This window comes from Physeter macrocephalus, chromosome 13 (assembly GCF_002837175.3).
Source record: "Physeter macrocephalus isolate SW-GA chromosome 13, ASM283717v5, whole genome shotgun sequence".
Taxonomy (NCBI): Eukaryota; Metazoa; Chordata; class Mammalia; order Artiodactyla; family Physeteridae; genus Physeter; species Physeter macrocephalus.
The window spans coordinates 70,761,180-70,787,005 of record NC_041226.1 but is presented as its reverse complement, the minus strand read 5'-3'; the positions used below and the strand labels follow the sequence as shown (position 1 = coordinate 70,787,005).

Below are 25,826 nucleotides of genomic sequence, written 5' to 3'. Positions count from 1 at the left end.
CCGGGTGGTGGGGCGGAAAGCTAATTCCCGCCGGAGACCCAGCGGGCTGGGCCCTCCTGGCTATTCTTTCCAGGCTCCAGTTCTCCTCCCTCTGCACGACACGGAGGAGCTGAGCCAAGTTCAAAGTCACGTCGCCGTCCCCTCTTAGAAGCGCTTTATTTCTCTACAAACTGCAAAACCCATTTGCCTCAAGACACAGTTTTGTTTTGTTCTGCTTTTTTTAAAAGGAAGGAAAAGGGAGAGAGAGAGAAAGCAAGAGAAAGAGAGAGAAAACCTGCAAAGGCTTTCAGAGTCATTGCCTCAAAAGTACATTTGCGCTCCTTGGCCGAAGGGAAAAAAGCGGCCAAGCTGAGTTCTGCACCCTGTGAGTGAATTCAGTTTTTCAACAGGTTTCTAGAACGGCCCGCCGTGTCGGGGTCAGACCTTCGGGACCCACAACTGTCCCCATCGGGCAAACATGTGCCCTCTTTGCAAGTCTTCCAAAATTGGTCTTTGGAGATCTCACAGAGCCTGCGCCGGGCTAGGCCAGCGAGACTCCAGGCTTTGCTGCATGTGGATGGCCCTGTATGGCGGGCCCCTGGGTGCCAGGGCTGGCGTCCCTTTCCCGGCAAGTGGAGAGAATGACAGTGTAATAGAGAATTCGGGTTGTCTTCAAAAAAACAAAGTCCCATCAAATACCCGGGCACTCATTCACTGAACACCTTGTTGCGGTTTGTGGGCCTCTGTAAAAGGTTGGCCATGATGAGTGTTGTGTGTACATCATATACATAAAAACAATGCAGATGCACACGCAACATACTCACACACACACACACAGCTGTATCTCATTGGCCAGGGGAGACCAAAAACAAACAAGCAAACAAAAGCGATCTTTGAATTGGAAAGCAGAAACACTCGGTGACCATACCACTCAGACTTTTAATTTTCCTCTTAAGGAAAGGGATGGAAATGGGGGAAGAGATGGGAGGAAAAAAATGTGGAATCAGCTGTCTATATACACTGGACAAAAAAAAAAAAAGGATTTCACAGGATTTCAGCACTATCCTCTGTATCACAGACTCATAAATTCAACAAGATCATCAACAGGATATTAAGTTGCAGGTCACCTTTGATTCAGCTTCTCAGCCGCTCCTGGGCTGGGCGACCCCTGACCCATGAAGGACCACATGTGTGGTGGGGGACCGCCCTCCCCCGTAAAACTCACCTAGAACAAAAGATCTTTGTCCGAAGTTTAAAGAAGTGTAATGTAAAAGAAGAGGAAATCTGTAATGGAAAAGAAAGGGAAATCGTGAAAATCTCAGCCAATGTTGTAACTTTTAAATACCATTTTTAAGAAGGGGGAGATTTAGTGGAGGTGGGGAGAATCATAGGATAAGGCCCTCTCTAGTCTGCTAAAAGAACTTCTTGCTACAGTTAAAATTTACTGTTCTGTAACTGGGCTTATAAAAAGTGTCTATATAAAATAAATGCTCACCAGCAGTTTAGTGTTAGGGATGCAAATGTTTGTGTATTTGTCATTAGGGACTCAGAAAAAAATAGAAGCCAATATTTCTGGGTGACAGTGGTTGGTTGTGCTTTTGCAAAAGTAAGAGGACTAATCGTTCTTACTTTGTCTCCTTTCCTGATGGGAGAGTTTCTACTGCTGTAAAACAAAGCAAAAACAAAAACAACCCCCAAAACAGAAGGCATTATCTTACTTCAATGTGTTGAATTATTTTGAGGGCCGTTACTCTTTGGGCTCCCAGGAAAACTACATCCAGGGAGGCTGAATACCGGTGACAGGCGAGCAGCCTTCCAATAAACTGCAGTATTATTGCAATAGACTTTGTAATACAATTTATGCTGTCATTCATAAATAACAATGCCATATGTCAACCATATTGCTTACACAAGTAAATCCGTCAACGTGTCACTATTTGATTTATCTCAACAGCTTCTTCAAATATTGAAGTATAGATATTGGAAGGGGTATAGAATGGGGGGAAACTACCCATAAAATTTGAGATTAAAAATAAAAGCACAACCTCTCCTCCTCCTTTATCCCCCATCCAAAAACATTCTAAATGATAAAGCATGAAGGGGAGGAGAAGCACATCTTGGAGCCAACATAAAGAAATATTGGGTGGTTATACGAACTGTGAACACATAAGGGGGTTTCTGCTTCCTGTGTGGACCTTCTAAGCATTTTAAAAAAGACAACAGTTAGACATTTCCCAAGAAACTACCAATCTTAATTGTCGAACGTGGGTCAGAGGCCATTCTCCAACAACCCCCATCCCTGAGGGTAAAAATGATTGATAACCAAATGATAATATTTGATGACAGGTCAATTTTACTCAACTTATTTTTTCGTAGTGGGGAAGTGAAGAGAGCTATAATTTTTCAAGGGCTTTTAAGCACTAAGGTCAGGTGGAAATGGGATGAGTCCAATTCTTGAGGGTCCAAAACAAACAAACCGCAACGTTTCAATTACGGTCACGTAACCCACTTTATCAAGAAGCACATTTTTGGCTACTCTTAGCCTCACACATAGCCGTGGAGTCTGAGGATTCAGCTCGGGCTCAGAAGGGCGGGAAACAGAGGCAGCCCTCCGAGAAGCTCTCAGAGAGCTGAGAACTGCGCGGTGCTTCCTGGCACCCAAGGCCCCAGGGCTGGGTCGCAGGTCCCACGAGGTCAGGTCACCAGTGGTGAGGGCTAGACGGTGCGGATCTGGTCCCTGCCGAGGTCAAGCCAGGCAGGTGGCCGGGTACCTCATTGCCTAGTCGCCACCTGGCGAGCTTGATATGGGAAAAAGCCCTTGAACCCAAAGTCCTCATCACTTCCGGCCATGTCAGAGCTCAACTAAAATGCAGTTTTTGTGGGCCCCTTTGCTCACCTCGCCCCGGCTTTAGAGAGGACTCCCCACTCCCTCTTTCATTGTCAGCTGATATAATAACCCTCCTCCTCCCAGTTGAGCACCCACTGGAGCCCTCGGGCTGGGCTACAAAAGTCCTCTGATCCCTCAAGTGACTCGGGGCACCCTCTCCGCCCTTGAACCTGCCTCTGGCGCAGCCCAGATGGCACAAGGCTCTCCAAACCCGCCGGGCACCCTCTGCAAGGAGGCCGCCCTTGCGGAAACCACGCGGGACGGGCGAGCCGTAAAGCAATTGCAGAGGCAATAAAAGGCAGCTCGGTGGGTCCCCCAGCTCCTTTCTGGTCCACCTCACTGTCCCTAGCGTACCCCCTCCCCTCGCCTGCCGAAACAATCAAACAAAGGCTCAAAAGCCAGGAAATGTCCAATTCACTTCCCTTAGAGTTTATTAATTGCCCACACCCATCGCAAGGAAACTTGGCTGTGTTCAGGGACGAACGGAGGGCGCCGGGGAGCCGCAGACCCCCCTCGGCGCAGCGGGAAGCCGTGAGCGCCGGCCAGGGCATCCCCAGAGACCGGGCTCTGCCGCCTCCTGGCAGCGGAGCGCGGCGTGGCCGCCGGGTTCGGGCCGGCTCGGCGTTTACTGTCCCTCCCCACCCCCTTCCCGCCTTTGTTTGGGGCCGGGAGCCGGTGGGGGTCCGGGGTGCAGCAGAGAAGGCTGGAAATCGATGTTCCCCCAGGAGCACCTGTCGACCCCACAAAGGGCGTTTCCACGGATTGTCACGTTTTTGCTGCCCCACATCTCCGCTGCAGAAGCGCAGACAAGGGCATGCGTTTTGAGGATCCGCCCTGACGACCAGCACCACCGCGGAAATACGGGGCTAAATCCACAGGAGAACTGGCATAACGACTTCTACAGCCCCCTGCTTTAAAAAAAAAAAAAACAAAAAAAAAAAACCAGAAAAAACAAAACCCACACTACTGTTTATTAGTTTCTTCAACGTCCTGGAAACTGTTGGTATTTACTTAGGAAGTGTGACACAGTTATTGGGTCCTTAGAAACTCGGGATGTTAAGGGGTTTTGATTTGGCTCCCAAATGGCTTGAAAAAGAACCAGCGCACCTGGGGTCAGGCGGGTCATCACAATAACAAAAAGCGCGTCTACAAAATAAAAAGCTCTTTTATAAAGAAAGGCAATCCCGGAAATCCACTGCGAGCCTTCCTGATGACCATCTAGCTAGGCCTATTCTCAGGTTTAATTGGCAGGCGGTTTATTGGCGCCTTATTGGTGTTGATTGAAATTTTGCTCCCAGTGCTTTCTTTGAAGAATTAGCATCTCAAGTCGATTACCTGAGTCAATTATCTTTTTAGGGTCTGAGTTTGGTCATAAATTTGCAAATATTCATTAAACACACTTTGTAAATATCTCTCTTTCTAATCGGTACTCAAATCTCTAACATTTCCTTAAAGTCTTTCTTTTTTAAAGCTTCCATAAAAAGAAATTGATCAGGGAGCTATATTTGAATTAAGACATATTAAATAGATGACAGATACATATCACGCTGTGTTTAACAAGAGTTGTACAAGGAGGCGGGTTCCAGATTCCGCACGGCTCTGCTGCACCATTATTCACATTTTTACAGCCTTTCCTTCATGCCTTCACCCATTAAACCATTAAATTTCAGCAATTCAATAAAACAAAGCAGTTATAATTTTGAGGAAAAGCTATTTTGAAGGAGGTGGAGGTACCCATTTTATTGCACAATAAAAATGCTCAACAGTCTATATTAAAGGCTAGGTTGGGTTTATTTTCTTCTTTCTTTATTCATTCTTTCTGTTTTGTTTTGAACTTACAACCTGCAGGATTGAACGCAAAGCTGCCATTATGGAAGTATTGACGATTATTGCTAAAAAATTCAAATAAAGGAAATATTTGAAATGTTCTGAGAGGAAATGAAGCCAGCGGTGACAATTCCACATATGATGCTTTCTCCATAAAGTATTCATAGAGATGACACGGTCCTCCCTCCACCTTGCCAAGGTGGCTTGAGACCTTCTAAGTCTTTGAAAATTGTGGAAGGACTCTTCCTCTCCAAATACAGATGTGGATTTTGTCACTTGTTTATTAAAAACTTTTCGTTGTATTTGCACTCATGCCTCTCTTATTTCCCCGTATTTGAGCTTCATGAAACTTAAAGAAAATGCCCATTTGACATTTGATTGTACTATTTTCTTTGTTTGCTTGTCAGTTTTATAAGAGAAATGACATTCCCAAGGCTCACAGGGAAATTCCCTGTTAAACATTGTTAGCACCAATGTAAATGGGCTATCGGATCAGCTCTTTTGAAAATAATTCTTACCACTTCTCAGGACGATCTCGCAGATGATGGCTTTATGTAGTCTTTAAAAAAAAAAAACTTGGACAGAAGACGAATTAAGCTGGTAACATGTTTTACTGTATCCCAAAAGAAAAAAAAACTTTTTAGTCATTATCCTTTTTTAAAAAATAATAATTTTATTTAGGGCACCAAAATAAAAATTAAAAACCCCGAGCTTAATTTTTGAGCATCATGGAACATGGCAAAATTTTAAGGTGTTTTCTTGTTAAAGCTGAAGTGACACTCTGGGGCAGTAAGGACCCTAAAGTGTGAGGGATGTCACATTTCTCCGCCCCCCCCCCCCAAGCGATGCAAGGGCCTATTTTTTAAAGATTTGACAGCAACTCGCTTGAAAGTGAGTTGTGGGGCTCACTTTTTTTTAGAGTCAGTTTTTATGGTTTTCAAGTAAAACATCTCTCCTGCTAGATGAGCTTATTAGAAAATAACAGGATAACAGGTCATTCTATCAGCATATAAATCGCAAAGATACTGATCCAATAAAATGATTATTTTATTGGAGCAATTCTAACTTGTGGTCCTTTCAAAGAAACTGAGGCACCCATGTGGAGTGCGTTCAGGACCGGAAGGAGAACTTCTGCTTAAAGGATATAATTTATTTAGCCGCTTCCCTCTGGAGAGATGCTGTTTGGCCTGCCCTGCCACTGTTATCTCCGAGAAGCAAAAGTTAGAATCGCTGCCCGATGTTTTTTGCCCCCCGGTAGATCTAACTGGAAGTGGCAGATCTAGAACCGATGAGCAGTGAGATTACACTTCGAGCCAACTCCTTTGAACCATGTTGAAAAGGATCCCATGAGCTAAAAAGTCGAGGTAAAACGGTTCCTTTGGGGAAAGATTTATTTTGACTTCACCTGGTGTTTTGCAACCAATAGGATTTTAATATCTTTCCTCATTCCGTCTACTGTCTGTGCGCCCTCTGTGAGCGCTCGGCAGATTGAGTGTCCTTCCCAAATAAGAAGTTTCTAGTATCACCTCTACGAGTAGGATGACGGGCATACATCTGTTCACCCTCCTCCCCCAGTCAGCAGCCCGGAGCTCTTTCAAGGGAAGGGACGCTGCATGCAGTGAGCGAAGGCTTTTGAATTTGGGGGCTCCCCCCGCCTTTTGCTCCCCGGGGGGTCCCCAGCCCAGAGCCTCCAGGCGCCCTTCGGCCGCGTGCCGGCGCACGTTCCCCGTAAGGCGCGTCATGGGAACGCGGGGCGCTGCGCGCGCAGGCTCGGCGCAAACTTTCTGCAAGTGCAACTTGGGAATCCCCGGGGAGGCGGGGACGCAGGGCTCCGGGAGAGGAAGGGGCGCGAAGCGAAAGCGAAGGCGGCCGGGAGCACAGGGGCGGATGCCCGCTGAGTCTGAAAGGGAGCCAATCGGTCAGCCGCGGCTGCTGCCAATCACGCGGCTCCCTCCAATCCCACCCTTGCTATTTCCAAAATCTCGGTCCCACTGCGCAGCTCAAATGTGGTGTTCGCTCTGCCAATCGCTGGAGGACAGAGTGGGAACGGGAATAAGCAGAGTTAGGAGGCCAGGACAAAGAAGTTAAAGAGCGCCTGACATATACATGTTTCTGAAGGCGGGCAGAGGGGAAAAAGTCCCCCCAGTGAGGGTCTATGAGTCTGATTGTGTAGTTCTGATGGAGACCCCTTTGAGCAAGAGGAACCCGCCAGCGCTGAGATTAGCGGATCTGGCAACGGCTCAGGCCAGGCCACTTCAGAATATGACAGGCTTCCCGGCGCTGGCCAGCGCGCCCGCCCACTCCCAACTCCGCGCCGCAGCCGCGCACCTCCGCTCTCGGGACCTGGGCGCTGACCCCGGCGTGGCCATCACTCCGCTCGGACCCGAGCACATGGCCCAGGCGAGCGCGCTCGGCCTCAGCCCTCCCTCCCAGGCGCTCTCGGCACAGCCCAAAGCCCCAGCGGCCACCGCCCGCGCTGCAGCCTCGGTCTCGCACCCGGGCGCCGGCACCTACCCTGGCGGCGGGGGCAGCGGTAGCGTGCAGTCCTCCGCGCCCGCGCCCCCGCCCCCAGCCCCTCCTCTTCCTCCCTCCCCTTCACCCCCTCCCCCTCCTCCTGGCCTCTCGGGCTACACCACCACCAACAGTGGCGGCGGCGGCAGCAGCGGCAAAGGCCACAGCAGGGACTTCGTCCTCCGGAGGGACCTTTCCGCCACGGCCCCCGCGGCGGCCATGCACGGGGCCCCGCTCGGAGGGGAGCAGCGGTCCGGCACCGGCTCCCCCCAGCACTCGGCCCCGCCTCCCCACTCGGCCGGCATGTTCATCTCGGCCAGCGGCACCTACGCTGGCCCGGACGGCAGCGGCGGCGGGGGCCCGGCGCTCTTTCCCTCGCTGCACGACACGCCGGGAGGCCCCGGCGGCCACCCGCACCCGCTCAACGGCCAGATGCGCCTGGGGCTGGCGGCAGCTGCGGCAGCCGCGGCGGCTGAGCTGTACGGCCGCGGGGAGCCGCCCTTCGCGCCGCGCTCTGGGGATGCGCACTACGGGGCGGTGGCGGCCGCTGCAGCCGCCGCCCTGCATGGCTACGGAGCTGTGAACTTAAACCTGAACCTGGCGGCGGCGGCGGCTGCTGCCGCGGCGGCCGGACCCGGGCCCCACCTGCAACACCACGCGCCGCCCCCGGCGCCGCCACCGCCGCCCGCGCCCGCGCAGCACCCGCACCAGCACCACCCCCACCTCCCAGGGGCGGCCGGGGCCTTCCTGCGCTACATGCGGCAGCCAATCAAGCAGGAGCTCATCTGCAAGTGGATCGACCCCGAGGAGCTGGCCGGGCCGCCGCCGCCCCCGCCCCCGGCCGGCGGCGCCAAGCCCTGCTCCAAAACTTTCGGCACCATGCACGAGCTGGTGAACCACGTCACGGTGGAGCACGTGGGCGGCCCCGAGCAAAGCAGCCACGTCTGCTTCTGGGAGGACTGTCCGCGCGAGGGCAAGCCCTTCAAGGCCAAATACAAGCTCATCAACCACATCCGCGTGCACACCGGCGAGAAGCCCTTCCCCTGCCCCTTCCCGGGCTGCGGCAAGGTCTTCGCGCGCTCCGAGAACCTCAAGATCCACAAGCGCACTCATACAGGTGGGTGTCTGTCCCCGGCCGCGCCGCCGCCGCCGCCGCCTCCCGCGCCGCCGCCGCTTCTGCCGCTGCTTCTCTTCCTCCTCCTCCTGCTCGCCTTAATTTTCCCTCCTTCTGCTGCTTCTCTTCGCATACGTATAACCCGGACATGTGACTTCTTTTTTTTCTCTCCCCCCTTTTTTTCTATGAATAAGTAATTCGATAGCACACACAGGCCCCGCGCTGGGTTCCCACACGGTGGAGTCTCCAGCGCTCCCGCAGCCCCTCCGCCGGGACCGGCAACGCGCTCCAGCCGCCGCCGCCGCCGCCCCGGAGCAGATGCAGCCGCCGCCGGAGCAGGAAGGCGCCCAGGACGGTCGGCAGCCCCCTTCCGCCCGGCCCCGGGGACTTGGGGAGGGCGATGGGGAAGGAGGGCCGGAGCCGCCCCGGCGGCTCTTCCCTCCGCATCGGATGTCAGGCCCCGCGCGGTCGCCGTGCTCCAAAGAGCGGGCGTGCGAGGGGCGCGTGGGATTTGCTGCGGTATTGGGGCCGCGAGGCCCCGCTCGGTGAGGCCCCTCCTGGAGGGGAGAGGGGGCCCTGTCCCTCCGGGGCGGGGCGCAAAATGCGAAAGTAATGCGCCCTCGGGCTTCCGGGGACCTTCCCCCTACACACACGCACACACACTCGCCCACCGTTACACACCCCACCGTACACCTTCACGTGCACACACACTTCACACGAACAACTTCACACACCCATATTCCCTCATACACCCCTCCCTCATCGCTGGGACGTCCTTGTGCCCCGATGACACGATCACACTTACTCATTTACACACCTTCATATACAGCTATACTCACACGCGCCGTCACACAGTTTATCACACTTGCCCTGGAGGGTGCTGGAGAAATTGGGTTCTGTCCTTTTAAGGAAGGTTCTCCTTGGAGGAGGACAGGGCGAGCTGCAGAGTCTCCCGCGGACGTTGGGGCCTACCCCCCCGTGGGACTTGGGAGGAGCCCCCGGCACTCTGGGGAGCCCTCCCGCCCCCACCCCGAGCCCTGCCGTAGGGGGTGCCACGGCCGCGGCCTGGGGCGTGGGATGGCGCCTGTGGGCCGTGGGCCGCTTGGAACGGACGAGCGCGCTGGGCAAGAAGCGCAGTCGGGATTTATAGGGACACAGACAATATTACTCCTCGGAGGACGCTTAAGTAACTGGGGTTTACAGTCAGTAATTACTTGGCTGATTTATCGGCACTGCGACGACGAGGAGGCAGCCGCCGGGCGTGGGCCGCAAGCCCTGGCCAGCGGCCGGGGCCGAGGCCACTGGCGCGGGGTGAGGGGTATCTGCGTGAGAAGCCGGGTCCGGGGGCCCGAGGCCGGAGCCCCGGGCCTTGCTTCTGTCGCCGGTACCTGACAGGCCTCCTGCGGACTGGCCCGCTGACCGGCTGGGAGCGCGTTTTCCCCCGAGTTCCGTTTGCCAGCCCCTTGCTTTTCTAACCGGGATCAGTCCGAGTTAATGATTTTGCAAAAGGAAGCGTCCCGCAAGGCTCTCGTAAAAACTCTCTGGCTCGCTAAGCCAGCTGCTGGCCCCCGTGCCCAGCACTTGCCGACGGGACAGGGGCCTGGGGCTGTGCGCGGGGCGCGCGGGGCGCGGGAAGTGAAGCCGCCCCCAAAGGGAACCCCTAAAAAGCGGAGCCCGCGACCTCGGGCCCTTCCCGCCTTTCCAGGCCTCGGAGGGGAGTCGATCTTCCCTTGGCGGGCAGGGGGGGCTGCCCGGAGCTGAGGGCCGTTTCCGCCCGGGTCAGGCAAGGAACTGGAAATTGACTGCGCGGCAGCTGACCGGGTGTCGGCTCTCCGGCCCCCGGGGACAGGCGGCCTCCCGCCCCCCTTGAGGGCGGGCCCCAAGGGGGCGTGCGCGCGTGCTGCCGGGGGCGGGGACCCGGGCGCCGAGGGAACCAGGGGCCGTTTTGTTTTCGGGTTCCTTGTGCGCAAGGTTGCATTCTCGCCTGGCTCGCGGCGGCTGCGTGGGCCTAGCCGGGTCCCTCGGGCAGGGATGCGAGCGCCCTCGCGTCGATGCTCAGACCCGCGCCGGGTGTTTGGGGCCGTCCCTGGGCCGCTAAGCCACTGAGCACTGTGTCCAGAGACAGGCCAGGCCGGACTCCCTGACCCATCACAACGCTCTGCCTTTTTGGGGGTTACCCGGGGATCCCGGAATGGCTTGATCAAAGGGAATAATCCCCGGCCACTCCTGAAAGCCCATTTCCTGACCCACGTGCCCCCAATTCCATTTATAACCTTCCTCTGGGCTGGACTCGAGTTCTCACACGTAGCTTCCCTCACTCTCTAAAACTCTGTAAGTAGTTAAATTCTGACGTGACTCCTCTGTCAGAATCTGAAATGTAAACACTAGGGTCTCTCACCCTTTCTAGGCAGGGAGAATTTGCTAACAGGCCCCCTCCCCATACGTAGGCCCCCCCCCTAAATAAAACAGGCAATTCTATCACCCTTTCCCTTTTTTCTACTTTCTTCTTCCATCTCTCCTTTATCCCTGCTTTTCTACCTTTCTTTCCACTCCATATCTGCCTTTTCTGGGTCTGATTCTTAATGCTTCTCTTTCAACATGTGCAGTGGTGGAGCCAGCAATGTCCAAGCCTTTTAATTCTGCACAATCCAAGATACTTAGCTTGTGCAGAAACATGAGAATTCTAAAAAGCAACATTGTACATTTGCATAGGGTGAATAAAATTACTTAAACCTCCATGTTGAAGAAAAGCTGATTATAATTTTTTTTGGAAGAATGCTATATTAAATTAGTATTATCCAACTTAAAGTGGAATGTAGAAATCAGGACAAATAACCAGTGTTTTGATAAAACTCGATTAACTGTTTCTGTTGCAGCCCCTCTACAGAGAATTTTTAAAGGTTACGATTATCATTGCATTATGTTGTGTTTTTCCCTCTCTTTATGGCCCAAGGCAGGAGGTATATTAAATTATATAAATATATTATACATATTAAATGATAATATTTAATTTTGTTTTTAAACAATATTTCCAGGTAGTATATGTTATATTCCAGGCATCTGAATACTTTTCAGATGTGCTAACGTACTCTGGCATTGAAGCAATTAGCATTGATGAAATTAAAAAAGAGAAAATTACACTGAAATATCTGTACAGGAAAGTCCACCACAGAAATTTATGTACACTAAGCTGTCTTAATAGTTGTTTGGCTTTTTAAAAAATAAATTGTCAAAAACCAAGGAAAAGACCATACCTTGTGTGTCACCAGAGTAGCTGCTGAAATGTAGAGAAATTCAACTCTATTTTTTAAATCATTTAAATATAAGGAATATATTTATTATACCACAATATGTATGAGATAACGTGTTCAGTTATGGACTCAAATACATCAAGTTCATGGATACTAAGGTGAGGGGGAAAATTCATACTGTTACCTGCTGTCTTCCTGTTTCAGCTTTTTAATACCAAGGTGTAGTGTGGCTGAATATCTGCTTGTCTTACTGAGCATTTCCACTCCCTGGACCTGGGGCCTTGTGTTGAAAGGCCCTGTGCTCCTGGGGTGGGTAGGGCAGCTTAAAGGGGCAGTGGGCCCCAAGACTCTGGTAAACAGTCGATCTTTTTTGATTGTTAAACAATGTTAGAATAAGAAGTCTGCTTATGCCATCAGGGGATGCCAGGTTCTGGCTGAGGCTTGTAGTCTTTATTAACGTTTGTTAAGGTTCTGTTCCTCTAGGGTCTCAACTGCCCAGCAAGTTGTGAGGAAAGCTGGTAGAACGAAGAGGGCAACAGCCTATTCTCTGCCCAGCTAGGCTTGTAAAAAATCTAGTGGTGGGATCATGTTTTTCACAGATGTCTTTATTTCTGGAGAGAACAGGATTTTGGCGTATTTCCTTTGCTTTCCCATCAGTGAAATCCTGGGGAACGCTCTGAAACAAAATGCCATTATTATAATTTTACTGCATCACCCCCAGTTTACTTTTAATTGAGAATATGTGTGTTTATCTTTTTTCTCTTTTTCTTACGGTCTTCACCCAAGCTGTGGCTTTGGAAGTTATTTTATCAGTATTTATCTTGACAGGGGATCGGCTTGAATTTTTGTGTGTATAGACCCTGAGGGGAACAAGGATGTGGGAATCTGGGTCCTAGCTGGCTTTCAGCGTTAGAGCCTGGACCATGCTCTAGCCATTCTCACCTCGACCCCTATGGTACTTGGGGGTTGACATCCAGCCTCTCGCAAGCCCACGTCCAAGGAGAGCCTCCAGGCCAGGGGACACCAGGCCCATCCCCGCAGTATCTCTTCCCTGTTGTATCCTGGAACGTGGGACTTAGGAGTTAGGCTGGGAGTTGGTCTTCAAGAGGATGGGAAGATGCACCCTCACGTCTGCTCTAAGATTTCTCTCTCAAGTGAGAGGTCTCTGAAGAGCACGTGTTAACCTTTCCTATGTTTTATTGCAGGGGAAAAGCCTTTCAAATGTGAATTTGATGGCTGTGACAGGAAGTTCGCCAACAGCAGTGACCGAAAGAAACATTCCCACGTCCACACCAGCGACAAGCCCTACTACTGCAAGGTCCGAGGCTGTGACAAGTCCTACACCCACCCGAGCTCGCTGAGGAAGCACATGAAGATTCACTGCAAGTCCTCACCACCCTCTCCAGGAGCCCTGGGCTACTCATCGGTGGGGACTCCGGTGGGTGCCCCCTTGTCCCCTGTGCTGGACCCAACCAGGAGTCGCGCGAGCACTCTGTCCCCTCAGGTGACCAACCTCAATGAGTGGTACGTCTGCCAGCCCAGTGGGGTCCCCAGTCACCTCCACACCCCTTCCAGCAGTGGGACCACTTCTGACTCTGACGATGAGGAGATGTACCGGAACTCTGAAGGAGTGCGGACCGTACATTAGGTTTTCTTAGTAATAATAATAATAAGTACAATAACAAGTGGGAGCCCTTGGACCGTATCCTAACCTGAGACAATGCCGAGGCTGAGACAAACTCGTGACTCAGACTTGCCACTGGGTCTCATTAGCCCTATTTATTCAGTATGAAACCCTATGGTGTTTGTACATTTAATTAATTTAATTAAGATATTTGGGCTTTTTTTTTTTTCCCCTTAGAAAACAAACAAACAAAAAAACCCAACCAAGCTGGACTTGTGCGTTGCAGGGGCACAGGACTGAGAGCAGATTGTACCGTGGAAAATGAATGGAGAGATTAGTGTATCGAGACACACACTGCCAATGCCATATATGTAGTTTTTACAAGGGTGAGAGAAGGAGCGTTAAGTCAGAACTCAACACAGCACCAAGGCCCTTTGCATTTCCTGGAGTGCCTCACGAACGCCTTTGACACCATCATGGGCTTCTCTGGAGCCTCTCTGCCTCCTGCTTGGGCCCTAATTCTGCAAAGGCCTCTTGATTGTAAACCACGCACTTGCTGCATTGCCAACAGATCTTGGACTGTACCTGTGTCCAAAAATATTTGTAAAAACCCTTTAAGTTCTAATACGTGTAATTTTTAATTTCTACTCTTTTATTACTGATCTCACCTTAACACAGTATTTTTATACAGGATTATTTCTTAAGTACCCTGCTTGTATGATTTTTTTTTTTTTAAAAAGATGCAGCAACCTAGTACATCTCCATATATTGTGCCACCGTGATCGTTCCAGCAACAGTGGAGAGAAGAAAAAGCTGCTGCGGTAGACAACTGTGAAACTGTGATATTTTATAAAATAGAAGAAATTCAAGTGCTTTCTTTTTCCTCTATCTTTTTTTTTTAATCTGGAATCTCAGAGCCTGCCTCCTTTACTCTGTCCAAACTTCTTGTGTAATAAAGAGATTATTATGTTTTAGATCATAAGTTCTTTGGGATGCCAAAATTAACACGCGAGTGTAAGGAGGTGTGATGTTGGCAACATGCCTATTTTTTGGGGAAGGCTGTTGTTTTACAAACAGGGCAATCCCTCTTTTATACTGTTGTATCGACCTTTTAAAAAAATCTTTATTTTTCAGTGCCGGAAATTGCATTTTAATGCATTTTCTTCCACCTGAGCACACGGAACTCTGTCCCACTTGCAAATGACAATGTATGATTTACATTTAAAGAGGGGAGGGAGTTGCTATACATATTAAAATTTTTTAAAGGTTTATAGTTACCACCAAACACTGATGAATGTGTGACCTTTGCCAGAGCTGTCAAGCTAGGACAAAAAAGGTCAAGGACCTAGGACAGTAACTCTTAGTCAATTTATTTTCGGTTGGTACAACACATCTTGTGTGCAAAACGTAGTCCATCATAAACATCATACAGATATACTAAAGAGCACTAATTTATCCTCAGAGACCCTGAAGACACCCCCTTCCCAGGGTTTGTAGAAATTTGTTTTGTGTGCTGTGAGTGGTTGATGTACTCTTGTCGTTGTTAATAACTTGTATGTGAACACTATTTGTACAGTTGAATTAATTTATTTTCAGACATCATCCTTTTTTCTTCCTGGAAGAGTTCAAAGCACACCAAAGAATTATATTATACATTTTGGTGAAAGATTGTCATTTATGATCTACGATTTATTTTAAAAAAAGGAAAGAAAATGGGAAAATATATTTTTACGCTTACTTGAATGAACAACGTAATGTGAAAACCAGGACTCTTCCTGCATGTCTCTTTTGCATTGTGTTGATGAGATTATATATAGTTTATAGATATATTCTATTACTAGTACAGTGCATGGTGCTGTCACTTTGAAAGCCTTTCAATGTTGTCTTCAGATTGTTATGGTGAATATGAAACATGCAGACCCTCCTTTATAAAGAAAAAGACCGTAAAACTTGAATATAAAATAATTCTACATTTTAAAAGTTTATTTGATTTTCATATTATTCACTTTCAAAGCTCTTTCAAATAGACAAAATAAGATGAGGTATGAACTTTGGGGGGATAATTTATGTATCGTAAACTTATTCGAACAAAATATTCCTGATTTATAATTTGTTTTATTTATACAACTTTTTCAATGGTAGTTTGCACTATTCTTTATTATGCTACAGGTTTATTTATTATGAAACAAAGGAATATGTATTTTATGTATTTTGCCATGCATTGGTTAACTCTCTGCCACAGATTTATTGGTTCCTGATACACCTAAAATAAAAACTTAAAATGTGTACCTCCAATAGAAAGCAAGAATGATTATGAAGTAAAAAAATTAATAAAGGTATTCTTCATATGTATTGCTTATGTTTTACGTGATGGCACATCTCTGCCATTCTCTTCCAGACGGAACAGGTTGCTCATGTAGTAATCAGAAGGTTCTCTTCCCTTGATCTCTTTATTTCTTCACCCTCCCCAAGCAATGAAATATTTTAACAGCTTGGTCTAATTTACAATCTAATCTAGAAAGTACAGTATATCTATGAAGACTAAGCCCTGCAGGTTGCACAGAACGGTAGCATAAATCTTAGGGGTTACTGCATTCATTTGTTAAGATTAGTAATATCCTTAGTGATCCTAATCAGTGGAGAGGTGAAAAGCAAATTTCAGTATTTCTTTGCTGCCCAGCCTCTAAAGAAAAAGGGTAAAAAAGAACGAGGAAAAGACAGAGAAAGGGACAGTGAGACGTTTCCAGACACAAAGAAGATGAAAGCAGAATCAAGAGCTAAGATGGGTACGGAGTTAAACACATCCTGAGTGAAGTTGCGTAGTGGGCAGTGGCATCAGACACCTCGTGTATCAGGTGATAGGATCAGAACCCAATTCTACTGTGGTTTATTTGGAAGTTGAGTGGAGATAAGTAACTTAGCATTTGGGGGCGGGTGTTAAGGAGAAATGAGCTTCATAGCAACAAATGCCCAAGTGGCTTAACGTAATGCTATTGGCTCTCCACATAAACAAGGCTGAACACTTGCTTGTTTTTAGGTTGGCTGATACAAAGCTGATAAAAGGCAAGTAGTTAAAAACAACTGGTAGTGATGTCAATAAACAGTTCTCCAAAGGGTTACAGCTGTTTTTTAAAGTCAGTTTTGTTAAATGTAGTAAAGGTGAAACAGGTTGCAAAGGGTTGTTTGAAGCCAGGTGACAATAACCAGCACACGAAGGAGAAAAACACTCGTAAATGAAGGCCCCAATCAATGGGGAAACTTATAGCTCTCTAATGAAGATTCTCGTGAAAAGCAGGGTGACACAAAGCCACCAAGACATGAATCATTCATGGGAAATATAAAAGATAAAAGATATCTGACAATGAGCAGAACCTTGTATAGAGTATAAAACAAGCTTCCCCTTCTTATTTTCTGCTTTAAAACGCACAATCTCCCACTCCCAGCGTTCTCTGTCCAGTCTATAGAGTTAAAATTGACCACTGCTCGTCCTGCGCCACTTCAAAGTAATTTAGTCCAGAACGGAAGGCTTGGCGCTTGGACAATCTTCATGGTGTGTTAAGATTTCTATGGCAATTGGCAAGCAAGACGTTCCCATCTGAATATGTCTCAAAGAAAGCCACTTATTGACACTAAGTTGGCTATCATCAAAGACTTCATCTTCCTAGGCAAAACGTGGCCCTTGGGGCCCTTGCAAACACTGTTTAAATCATCTACCTTTGTTTTCCAGGCTAGGAGGATCTTCAAACACATGATTATTTGTAGTTTATGTATATTTCCCCCCATTCAGGATGTTCTTTGGTAAAACTAATGCTCCTAAAATCTAAAGTATTGAGAAAGAACTTGAGGGTGGGAATTATACTCTTTTAAGGAGTTGGAGATGGCCACACAAGAGGGATAGCCCTGGAGACGGGAAAAGAGGAGGCCCAAACTCCTTGAAAGCTAAGGCCCAATTATCTGTGACATTGCAGTTTTGCCATTTATATCTTGTATTTTGTGGAAGCTTTTGGAAACCACAGTGGTTCTGTCTCTCTATCTCCCTATGTATCTGTCTGTCTATCTCTCTATCTATATCTATCTATCTATCTGCCTATCTCTTCCTCTGTGAAAGGGGACAAGAGATGTACACCTGAAGTATTTGTTATTCCAGTTTGGCTAGGAAGTACAACTGGGGAGGGGGCTGTGGAGACAATCTGATTTCTCAAGTGACCACTTTTAAGTCAGAGGAAAGGAAAGCTGAACACGGGAAACAAAACAATCCAGACACACAGTAATACTTTCAGCCTGTCACATCACACTGCCCACTGGCCCAAACGCCCACCCGTAGTCTACCAAAATAGACTCACGGCCAGGAAACCCACCCTCCCAGGGCGGTAGGGTTGGCGAAGGAGGCCCACGGCGAGACGGCCATGGGGTTGCCAGCACACTTGCCCTCCCGTGAACAAAAACTCACAGCAACTCAAACTCTGTCGTCCCCACCCCTACGCCCACGCACAAACACTCAGGAGCACACATCCACAAGCACCGCGAGTGCCTAATCAGGCACGGAGAAGTTCAAAGGCATGTTCTTTGAAATTCAAAGTACTGCTTTTATGGTACATCCACACGGAGCGTAGGCATTGCTATGGCGATGGGCAGGGCCAGGGGAGTCTCTGGCAGAGGGTCCGCAGTGATTCGAGACACTCTATTAAGATACAGTTGCAGTGACCTTTCCTTTCACGCCAAGTTAGCTCAGTCGATCTTCACCTGATCAGAAATTTATATTACATATCACATTACATAGATGTAATAGTATATGTATTACGTGCAATACATGTGTATGTCCTTCCATCCACTTTTTGTTAAGATTCCCCCTCAGAACCTCCCAGCTTGAGAGAAAGGAGAAAGAATGACGAGAGGAGGCGAGAAAGGCGAGTGGGGATGGGGGTCAGTGATGTCAGAAGAGGGGGGAGAGGGGCAGGAGCGCCCCAGCCCCAGTTCCTCTTCCTTCTCTCCCCACCTAAGTACTTTTATTTGCAGAGCGATTGTTCTTTGTTTATTTAATACAAGTACTGTGTGAATGGTGAAAAATAAACACGATGAAAAATAACCAAACAGATGATTCCTCCGAGTGAAAAAGCCCGGACTTAATAAAAGTGCGAAGCAGTCACCGCTGAATGAGAAACCCTTTGAAGTGGAACTTATTATAGGAGGAATACTTTGGGGTTGCCTTAACGACGCCGCTGAATCGAACGCGCTCGCCTTTGTCAGCGATTTGTTCTCCTTTGCTGGGGTGCCCGGAGAAATTACTTACATGGGCTGCCTTAACATGCAGCCTGCAAATCAGTAACTTTGCAGCTCAGACTTGCAGACGCCACTGGGCAACGGACAAAAAGAAGTCAGGGGAAAACGCACCAAGCTTTCACGCCGAGTCTCCGGGGATGGGGGAGCACGGGCGTGTTGGGGACGGCAGATAAGAAGTTGTCTTACAACTGGCCCCCCGCCCCTCACCGGGGCTCCCCACCCGCGCGCCGAGCCGCGAGCCTGGGCCGGGGCCTCGGCCGCCCGGCTTCTCTCGGAGGCAGGGGCGGCTCCGGCCTCTCCAGGGCCCTCCAGCGAGGGGCGCTCTTCCGCGCGCTGGCCGGGCGCGGGACGTTCCCAGCAGCCCCGGCCATATTTAATAAGGGTCGTTTATCACCCAGGCGCTTTGAAGGGTCGCCTCCAGCCCTGTGCCCATTAGAAAGGCGGAGGTGACATTTAAACTCCGTTTTCAAGGATCGCGGGGGGATTTCCATGAAAAGGCAACTCGTTTGTCTTATGAGCCTGGAAACAACTCCCTTCTCGCTCCTTTTGACCACATGGCATAACTCAAAAACAATAGTTCAAAAGTGAAATGGCATCGTGGTGTTCACTCGGAGACAGGCCCCCATCTAGCACCAGAGAAAAGAGGTAGTCCGCAAGACAATGTGCTTTTTGTGTCCGACTCTGTCACAAGGACTGTGCTGTTTGCTTTGGGGGCTGCGCCTGTTATACTTGCCTGAAAGTGCTTGTGTTAAACAAGAGTTATAAGTCATCCAAAACAACAAACATTTTGATTTTCTTTGCCTAAAGGGCTTTCCCTGGCTATGGGCACCGTGAAAAAATAATGTCCTTGCTGAGAAAGGAACACCAGTAGTAGCATTAGAAGCAGGCGCATTAAATATTGAATGACATGGAGAAAAAGAGCTTGTCGAGGGGCACTCAGCCTTAAAGTCTTTCTTCAACTTTGTCTTCGGTGGCTGCTGGACTAGTTAAGATGGTATTAATTAAGGCAGCTTCGGATGCCGCCGAGCCGGCCGGCCCCTCAGCCGCGCTCGGTCAATGGGCCTGTGTCCCCACTCTCTGCTCACGCGTTGGCTGAGCCGAGTGCAAATGTCACTTCTCATTTGGAGGCTGAAGAGAAGGGCCCATCCTACATTAAGGGCAGCAGGGATGCAGGCAGCAGCAGCAGGCGTTAAAGAAATACCAGGGGCTGGGGTGAGGGGAGGGGAGGCGGGAACAAAATGGGAACATCTGCCCTGGGCCGGGGAGGAGAGCCCGCCGGCGTGCACTGCTTTTGGCACATTTTGGATAGTGTTGTTTAGCAAACAAGGGCCACGCGGGACTCGCTGGGCTGGAACACCCACTCTCTCTCGTCTGCTCCTGCGTGGGGACAATTTAAACCCCAGCCCTGCAAAAATCTATTAGGTAGTCTGGCGGGGCGTTATTTTACAAAGGGAGTAGCTTCTACAAAGAAAGACAAAGGCTTGGCGCAAACCGGCTTCTTTCCTGGTTTCCTCCAACCCTCTCATGTCCCTTCACAGATCACAAATAAAGCCCAAAGGGCCTCAGCCAAGAACCTCCGATCCAATTTTACAGACGGTGAAACTGAGACCTCAGGCAAGACTCAGAGATTTTTGTCAGTTTCCCGGCGAAGAGTGGGAAGTTGAGACCTTCACTGAAACTGAAGACCCAGACGGGTGGAGCTCTGTTTAAGGGTGCCAACAACTATGCCAAAAGATCCCCTGCTCCCCAATTCCAAGCATTTGATTCAAAATCAAATGGAAGTTGGTTTCAGCAGCTGGAAATTCCTAACATTAAAAAAAAAAAAAAAAAAGGAATGAAGCTTACTGCCAACTAACTGTGGCATAAATGCAATGCATGCTTTAAGAAACTCTCTGCTAACTATCAATTCTTGATGTGGAGAGACAAGACTTGGCTGGGTAGAAAGGTGCAGAATACCCTCGCAGATTGATTTCTGCAGCCAGAATCCCCCACCGGAGCCCCTGTCTCCTGGTGTGGAGTTCCAGATGGACATGGGCCTTCTCTTATCACAAGGTCCCTTGGAGGTGGGGAGAAACGCAGCATATGCTGTTTCCTCTGTGTGTGTGTGTGTGTGTGAGTGTGTGTGTGTGTGTGTGTGTGTGTGAGTGTGTGTGTGTGTGAGAGAGAGAGAGAGAGAGAGGGAGAGGGAGAGGGAGAGGGAGAGGGAAAGGGAGAGAGATTGATTTGGACCCTTGCAGCCCCTACAGGGGTTTAGCACCCTTAACTCTAGATTCATTTGCATGTCTGATTCTCTTTCTCGGGATGTATCCCCTCAAGGCTCCCTGGGCCTCCTGGATAAGGAGAGGTCACACTTCCCACCGGGAGCCATCCTGCAGGAGAAGCAGTTCCGGCCGGGCGGGGCTCTGTTAAGACAGGGGTTGGGGGTGGGTAGCTTGAATCTGTCTGCCCAGAGACTCGGGCCTGTGGCCTACACCCTCCACCCCATTGGGAGCTGGAGGTGTCGCTCTAGGGTGGGGAACCGCCTGGCGGGGTCTGGACGCTGGCCGAGGTGGGCGGTGGGGAGAAGAGAGGGCTGTGCCAGAACGACCCCCGCCCCCTCCCGCAGCAGGTCTGCAAAACCTAAGACTGGGGCTCACATGCTCAGCCGCTGACCTGGGTGATCTTTCTTGCCTCTCTTTCTTCGGTCCCCTTCTCCCTGCCTCTACTACTTCTTTGCACGAACAGGCCCCAGGTCAGGGTAAGGGATGCAAAAACATGGCGTTTTGGCCCAGAACACACTGTCCAGCGCGCGCGCGCACACACAGACACACACTCACGCACAACTCACCCCCCCCCGCGCGCCCCCGCCCCAGCCCGTGCACTGGGCACACGCCCGGGCTCCAGGCACCTTGCCAAGAGCGCGCGAGCACCCTGCGTGGCACACTGGCTGAAGTTCCTGCAAGAAGTGGCGGGGGTGGGGTGAGGAGGGAGGTGGGCGGCGGTCGACGCCGCCGACTGCTGGCGGGGCGCACAAGTTCAGTGCTCAACTTCCCGCTCTTAACGAGACCCGGGATCCCTTTGGAGAGGCCCTCGGGAGCTGGCGGCGGGGCTGGGAGTGGCGTGGGTAAGCTGGCCGGCGCGGGGCGCGGGCGGCGGGGCAAGAGGGCGCGACAGGAGGAGGGCGCGAGGGTGCCCGCGGCCGGCCGGGCGCTCCAAGAAGTCAGCGCGAGCAGCTGTGACTTCACCTATTAGCCCCGATGTCTTTCCGAGGAGCCTGGTGGAGTTAAACAGCCCACAATGGGCGCTCTGGGGCGCCTCCAGCCTGACCTCCACCCGGGTTTAATAGTTTCATAGGAACTTCATTAAATCAATTACTTAGTGAGCACATCATCATTTATTTGTAATTAGCAGCGAGGAGCGCGTTCTCTCCCCCAAGCCCGCGGCCCGGGTCCCAGCGGGGTTGGCGGAGTTGTGCAAGCAGTTTTGTTTGCTCGAGTGTTGACTCCCGGCATTATTCGGCCCCGGTAATCTTTACGTCTTAATCTAGCATTCAGGGGGCGAAGGGAAAACAAACAGGGCGCAGGCCAGAGGCCAGCCCTGCGGTCCCAGCCGCGCGCGCAGCACTGCCCTCGCTCGGCGCGCAGGGCGCGTCTCCGCGGCCTCCTCTCCTCCGGGCAGAGAGGGCGAGGGGCACCACGAGGGCAGCGGCGCTGGAGGAGAATAAGCCAGGCCAGGGGACTCAGGAGGAAAGTGGCGAAGGAAGAGGAGGTGAAGGAGCGAAAAGAGCGAACCCGAAGCAGGAAAGCATATCCCGCAAAGCGAGCACAAAAAGAAAACGTCCAGGCTCGTGCGCGTGTGCCGGCGGCATCGGAGGGGAAGCGCGTGTGTGCGTACGCAGGATGTGCGTGAAATCACATCCATTTCAGCTACCAGGAGCCGGGCGGAGAGCGGGGAGCGCGAACAGGAGGTGCCAGCCTGGCGTGCGCGGAGGCAGCTCGATGGGTGTCCGGGCTGCAAAAGTGCTTTCATTTGGGGACTGCAGCCGCGGGCGCGGCTCCACCGCGGCCCACAAATTACGAGCGAGTGGTTAGCGAGCTGGGGGAGTTGCTGAAAGCCAGGCCAGAAACTGCGCGTGCGGAGCGACGCGAGTAATGGCCCCGCGAGGAGTTGTGATTCCTTTCGAGTGTAATCACCCTTCCCTACACGCCGCAGCGTCGGCCAAGAACCCCGTGGGTCGTAGGAGTCTCGGCTCCTGGGGCTGGGAACGTGGACGACGCGTCCTTGCCCCAGCGCAGGGATTTCCGCTCCCAGTTGGAGAAGTCCCTCCGGCACAGGAAACGCTCAACTTCTGCGCGAGATCCCAGCGCAGGAAATGGGCGGAGGAGGCGAGGGGTCACTGATGATCCGGCTCCGGTTCTCCGGACCCGGCGAGTGTGCACAGCTGTGAGGTTAGGAACAGGCCCATGGGACCCCCCTCTGCCCCCCACCCCAGGAGTGGGCTTCCAGAAGAAACAGTGATCCCAGAGGGTCCTTGAGGCTAGTCTCCTAGGTGGACCTCGTATCTGTGAACTTTTGAGGAGAGGGTCTTGAATTTCTCCACTGGTTTTTGTGGCCAGGCCTGTTTGGTTCAGGATGATATTTGGAGGCTATGAATGTGTGAAGGTTACCGTCTTGACTCAGTGTTCGGAGTGTCCGTACTCTAGTGGGCCCGGAGAGAGCTTGGTGCATCAGTGGGTGGCAGCATGGTGACAGGATCTGTCCTGGGGTGGGAGTGGGGAGGGAGGGTTGAGGCGTGGCTCCAGGGCCTGGCAGCTTTGTTTGCCTGGGACCCTGAGGTGGGCTCTCCTGAGGCCTCTGGTTGGGTGAGCCTGTACCCATGACATTGCCTTGAGTTTCAGAGACCCCACTGAGACCCCCCAGTGCTGCTGACCTACCCTGGATTGTCTGAGAACTTGGGTCAGCCTGAAAAACAGGAAGTGGATCCAGAGAAGGACCATCTACTGGCAGGGCAACCATCTGGGAGAAGCACCTTTAAAAATATAAAAGCACTTTGCAACTTTGCATACTTCTCCCCACCCCCAAAGTGATACATGCTGAAGTAGTTAAAATGGTCAGGCTTCCAGAAGAATTACCAGCAAAAGCAAGTATGTCTGCATAAAGCGAAACACAATTTTCTCAAATATCTCTCCAAACACTGTAAACACCAGCACGCCTTAGAGTCTGTTGTACATGTTTCTGCTTTGACATAATGAATACCTATGCGTGTTACATGTATGTTTGATCGGCCAAGACTGTACACACACACACACACACAGTTACAGCATATTTAAATCCAACCTTGCAAATGATCGGGGTGGGGGGGCTACCCATCCTGGACCTAGCCAAATTTAGGGCAGCCTTGAAGGAAGCAGAACTGAGAAAGACTCCCTTTAAAATAACAGTAAAATGGAATAATTCACCCCTGACTTCTCTCTCTCCGCTTCTCCCCCTCAACCTCGCGGCGACCCGCCCCCTCCCACAGCTTCAACAACGTTTAATAAAATAGCATCATAGGGAGAAAACAGGCAAGTCAGGCAAGCATTTTATGAACTGGCAGGGAGTTTCGTGAAACGGCTGATTTAGTAAATCTAGATGTTGGCTGCAAAGTTTTCTTATAGATAAGCAGGTTTGGCATCTCTCTCCCTGCTCTGAGTCCTAACAGCTTTGAACCCATTAGCTGGCTGCCATCTCGGACTCTGTTCTGCTTCTGCCTTTGCTGGGCCACATGTCCCTGGCACCCCGCCCTGCCCAAGGCCCTCCCTCCACAGTGGGAGCCCTGTGCTCTGCTCCTCACCTCCCTCCAGTGGGGCTTCCCCGGCAGGAGGTGTGGGACCCTTCTAGCCCACTCCCCTTACTTATCTGGGGTCCTTGCCACTGGGCCCATCAGCCTGAAAACGAATAGGCATCTGCTCACATTTCTGTCCGGTCTCCGTGGAGGGTTCTGAACAGGCTTCTCCCTCATCAGCTGCAGGTTGCCTCTTCCGGACCTGCAGGGAGAAGCAGGCCGGGCATGACAGGCTGTAGACACAAAGCTGACCAGAGCCTGTGTGATGGACCCAGGAGCTCTCCGCAGCCTGGCCTGGGGTAATGACGTATAAGGGAAATTTAAGGGAGGGCCAGGGGAGACCTGGAGTGGGAGGAATTATGCCAACGTTTGTCTCCTTTTAGGGGCGAGGGCAAAGGTTTGACCACTCTGGCTTTCCTTAAATAAACTGACCCCAAAGTGCAAGCGTTAGAAAACCGGTGACCTAGGTCGAGCGTCTGCTGTGTTACTGAGACAAACTTCTAGGTAGGCACGGGCACTCCTTTCTGCCTTCAGACCCAACCGCACGGGTGGTTCCCTGCTTGTATCTGGGTGGTTCCCTGCTTGTATCCATGAAGGGCAAAATCATGAAGCGATTCCAGGCAAGTGCCTCTCAGGAGGGAGCCACGCCAGAAGACAAGAGAGGCAAGCGCAGGCAAATGCTGCAGTCAGGCCAGTGCCAGCCCTCCCCACCTTCTCCCCCTAATTTTGACTTTCTAGACCTTTCTGGTCACCCCATAAATCAGAGGGCTGGGGTAGTCCAGAGGCAGAAAAGTGCCTTGAAAGCACTGTAGTGTCCTTGACCACTGGCAAGGAGATTGGAATGTTGGTTTAGATTCCTCCGATCTGAATAATGCCTGTTAGAAAGGAGAAGAGAAATGATATCATGAAAAATCTCCTTCTTGGTTCTTACATTCCTTTAATGGGAAGGTTTCCCTGGGCTGCATGCCTGTCTGGAGAACTGTAGACACAAAACTTCCCATTTCTTTAAGAGCAAAGGAAGCCCACCTTGCATCCTGGGGGAGCCAGGGGCAACCTCCCTCTGAGGCCCTGGGGAGGCTGCCCTGGGCCCTGTGCAGGGGACATGAGTAGGAGGGGCTGGGGGAAGTCATAGAGAACTCTGATGTGCATTACTCACATGCTTTTCTCTATCTAAAAAATTCTGAGGACTTCCCTGGCGGGCCAGGGGTTAAGACTCCACATTTCCACTGCGGGCTGTGCGGGTTCAATCCCTGGTAGGGCAACTAAGATCCCACATGCCGCGGAGCCAAAAAAAAAAAAAAAAAACCCATAAAAAATTCTGGTAATTTTTTGTGGCCGAGCTGCGGGATCTTAGTTCCCCGACCAGGGATCGAACCCGTGCCCCCTGCAGTGAAAGTGAGGAGTCTTAACCACTGGACCACCAGGGAAGTCCCTGAACCAGTTTTAAGTACACAGTTTTGTGGCATTAAGTACATTCACATTTTTGTGGAGCTGTCACCACCATCCATTTCCAGAACTTTTTCATCTTCCCAAACAGACCCTGTACCCAT

General features: G+C 50.8%; 1 protein-coding gene across 1 annotated transcript; it reads left to right on the top strand.

Annotated features, from left to right (window-relative positions):
* Window positions 1-6,856: 6,856 nt before the first annotated feature.
* ZIC5 (Zic family member 5) lies at window positions 6,857-15,467 on the top strand. Its single transcript, XM_024123247.2, has 2 exons — window positions 6,857-8,321; window positions 12,775-15,467. The coding sequence occupies exons 1-2, from the start codon at window positions 6,872-6,874 to the stop codon at window positions 13,215-13,217; spliced, it is 1,893 nt and encodes a 630-aa protein (XP_023979015.2). The 5' UTR covers window positions 6,857-6,871; the 3' UTR covers window positions 13,218-15,467.
* Window positions 15,468-25,826: the final 10,359 nt, after the last annotated feature.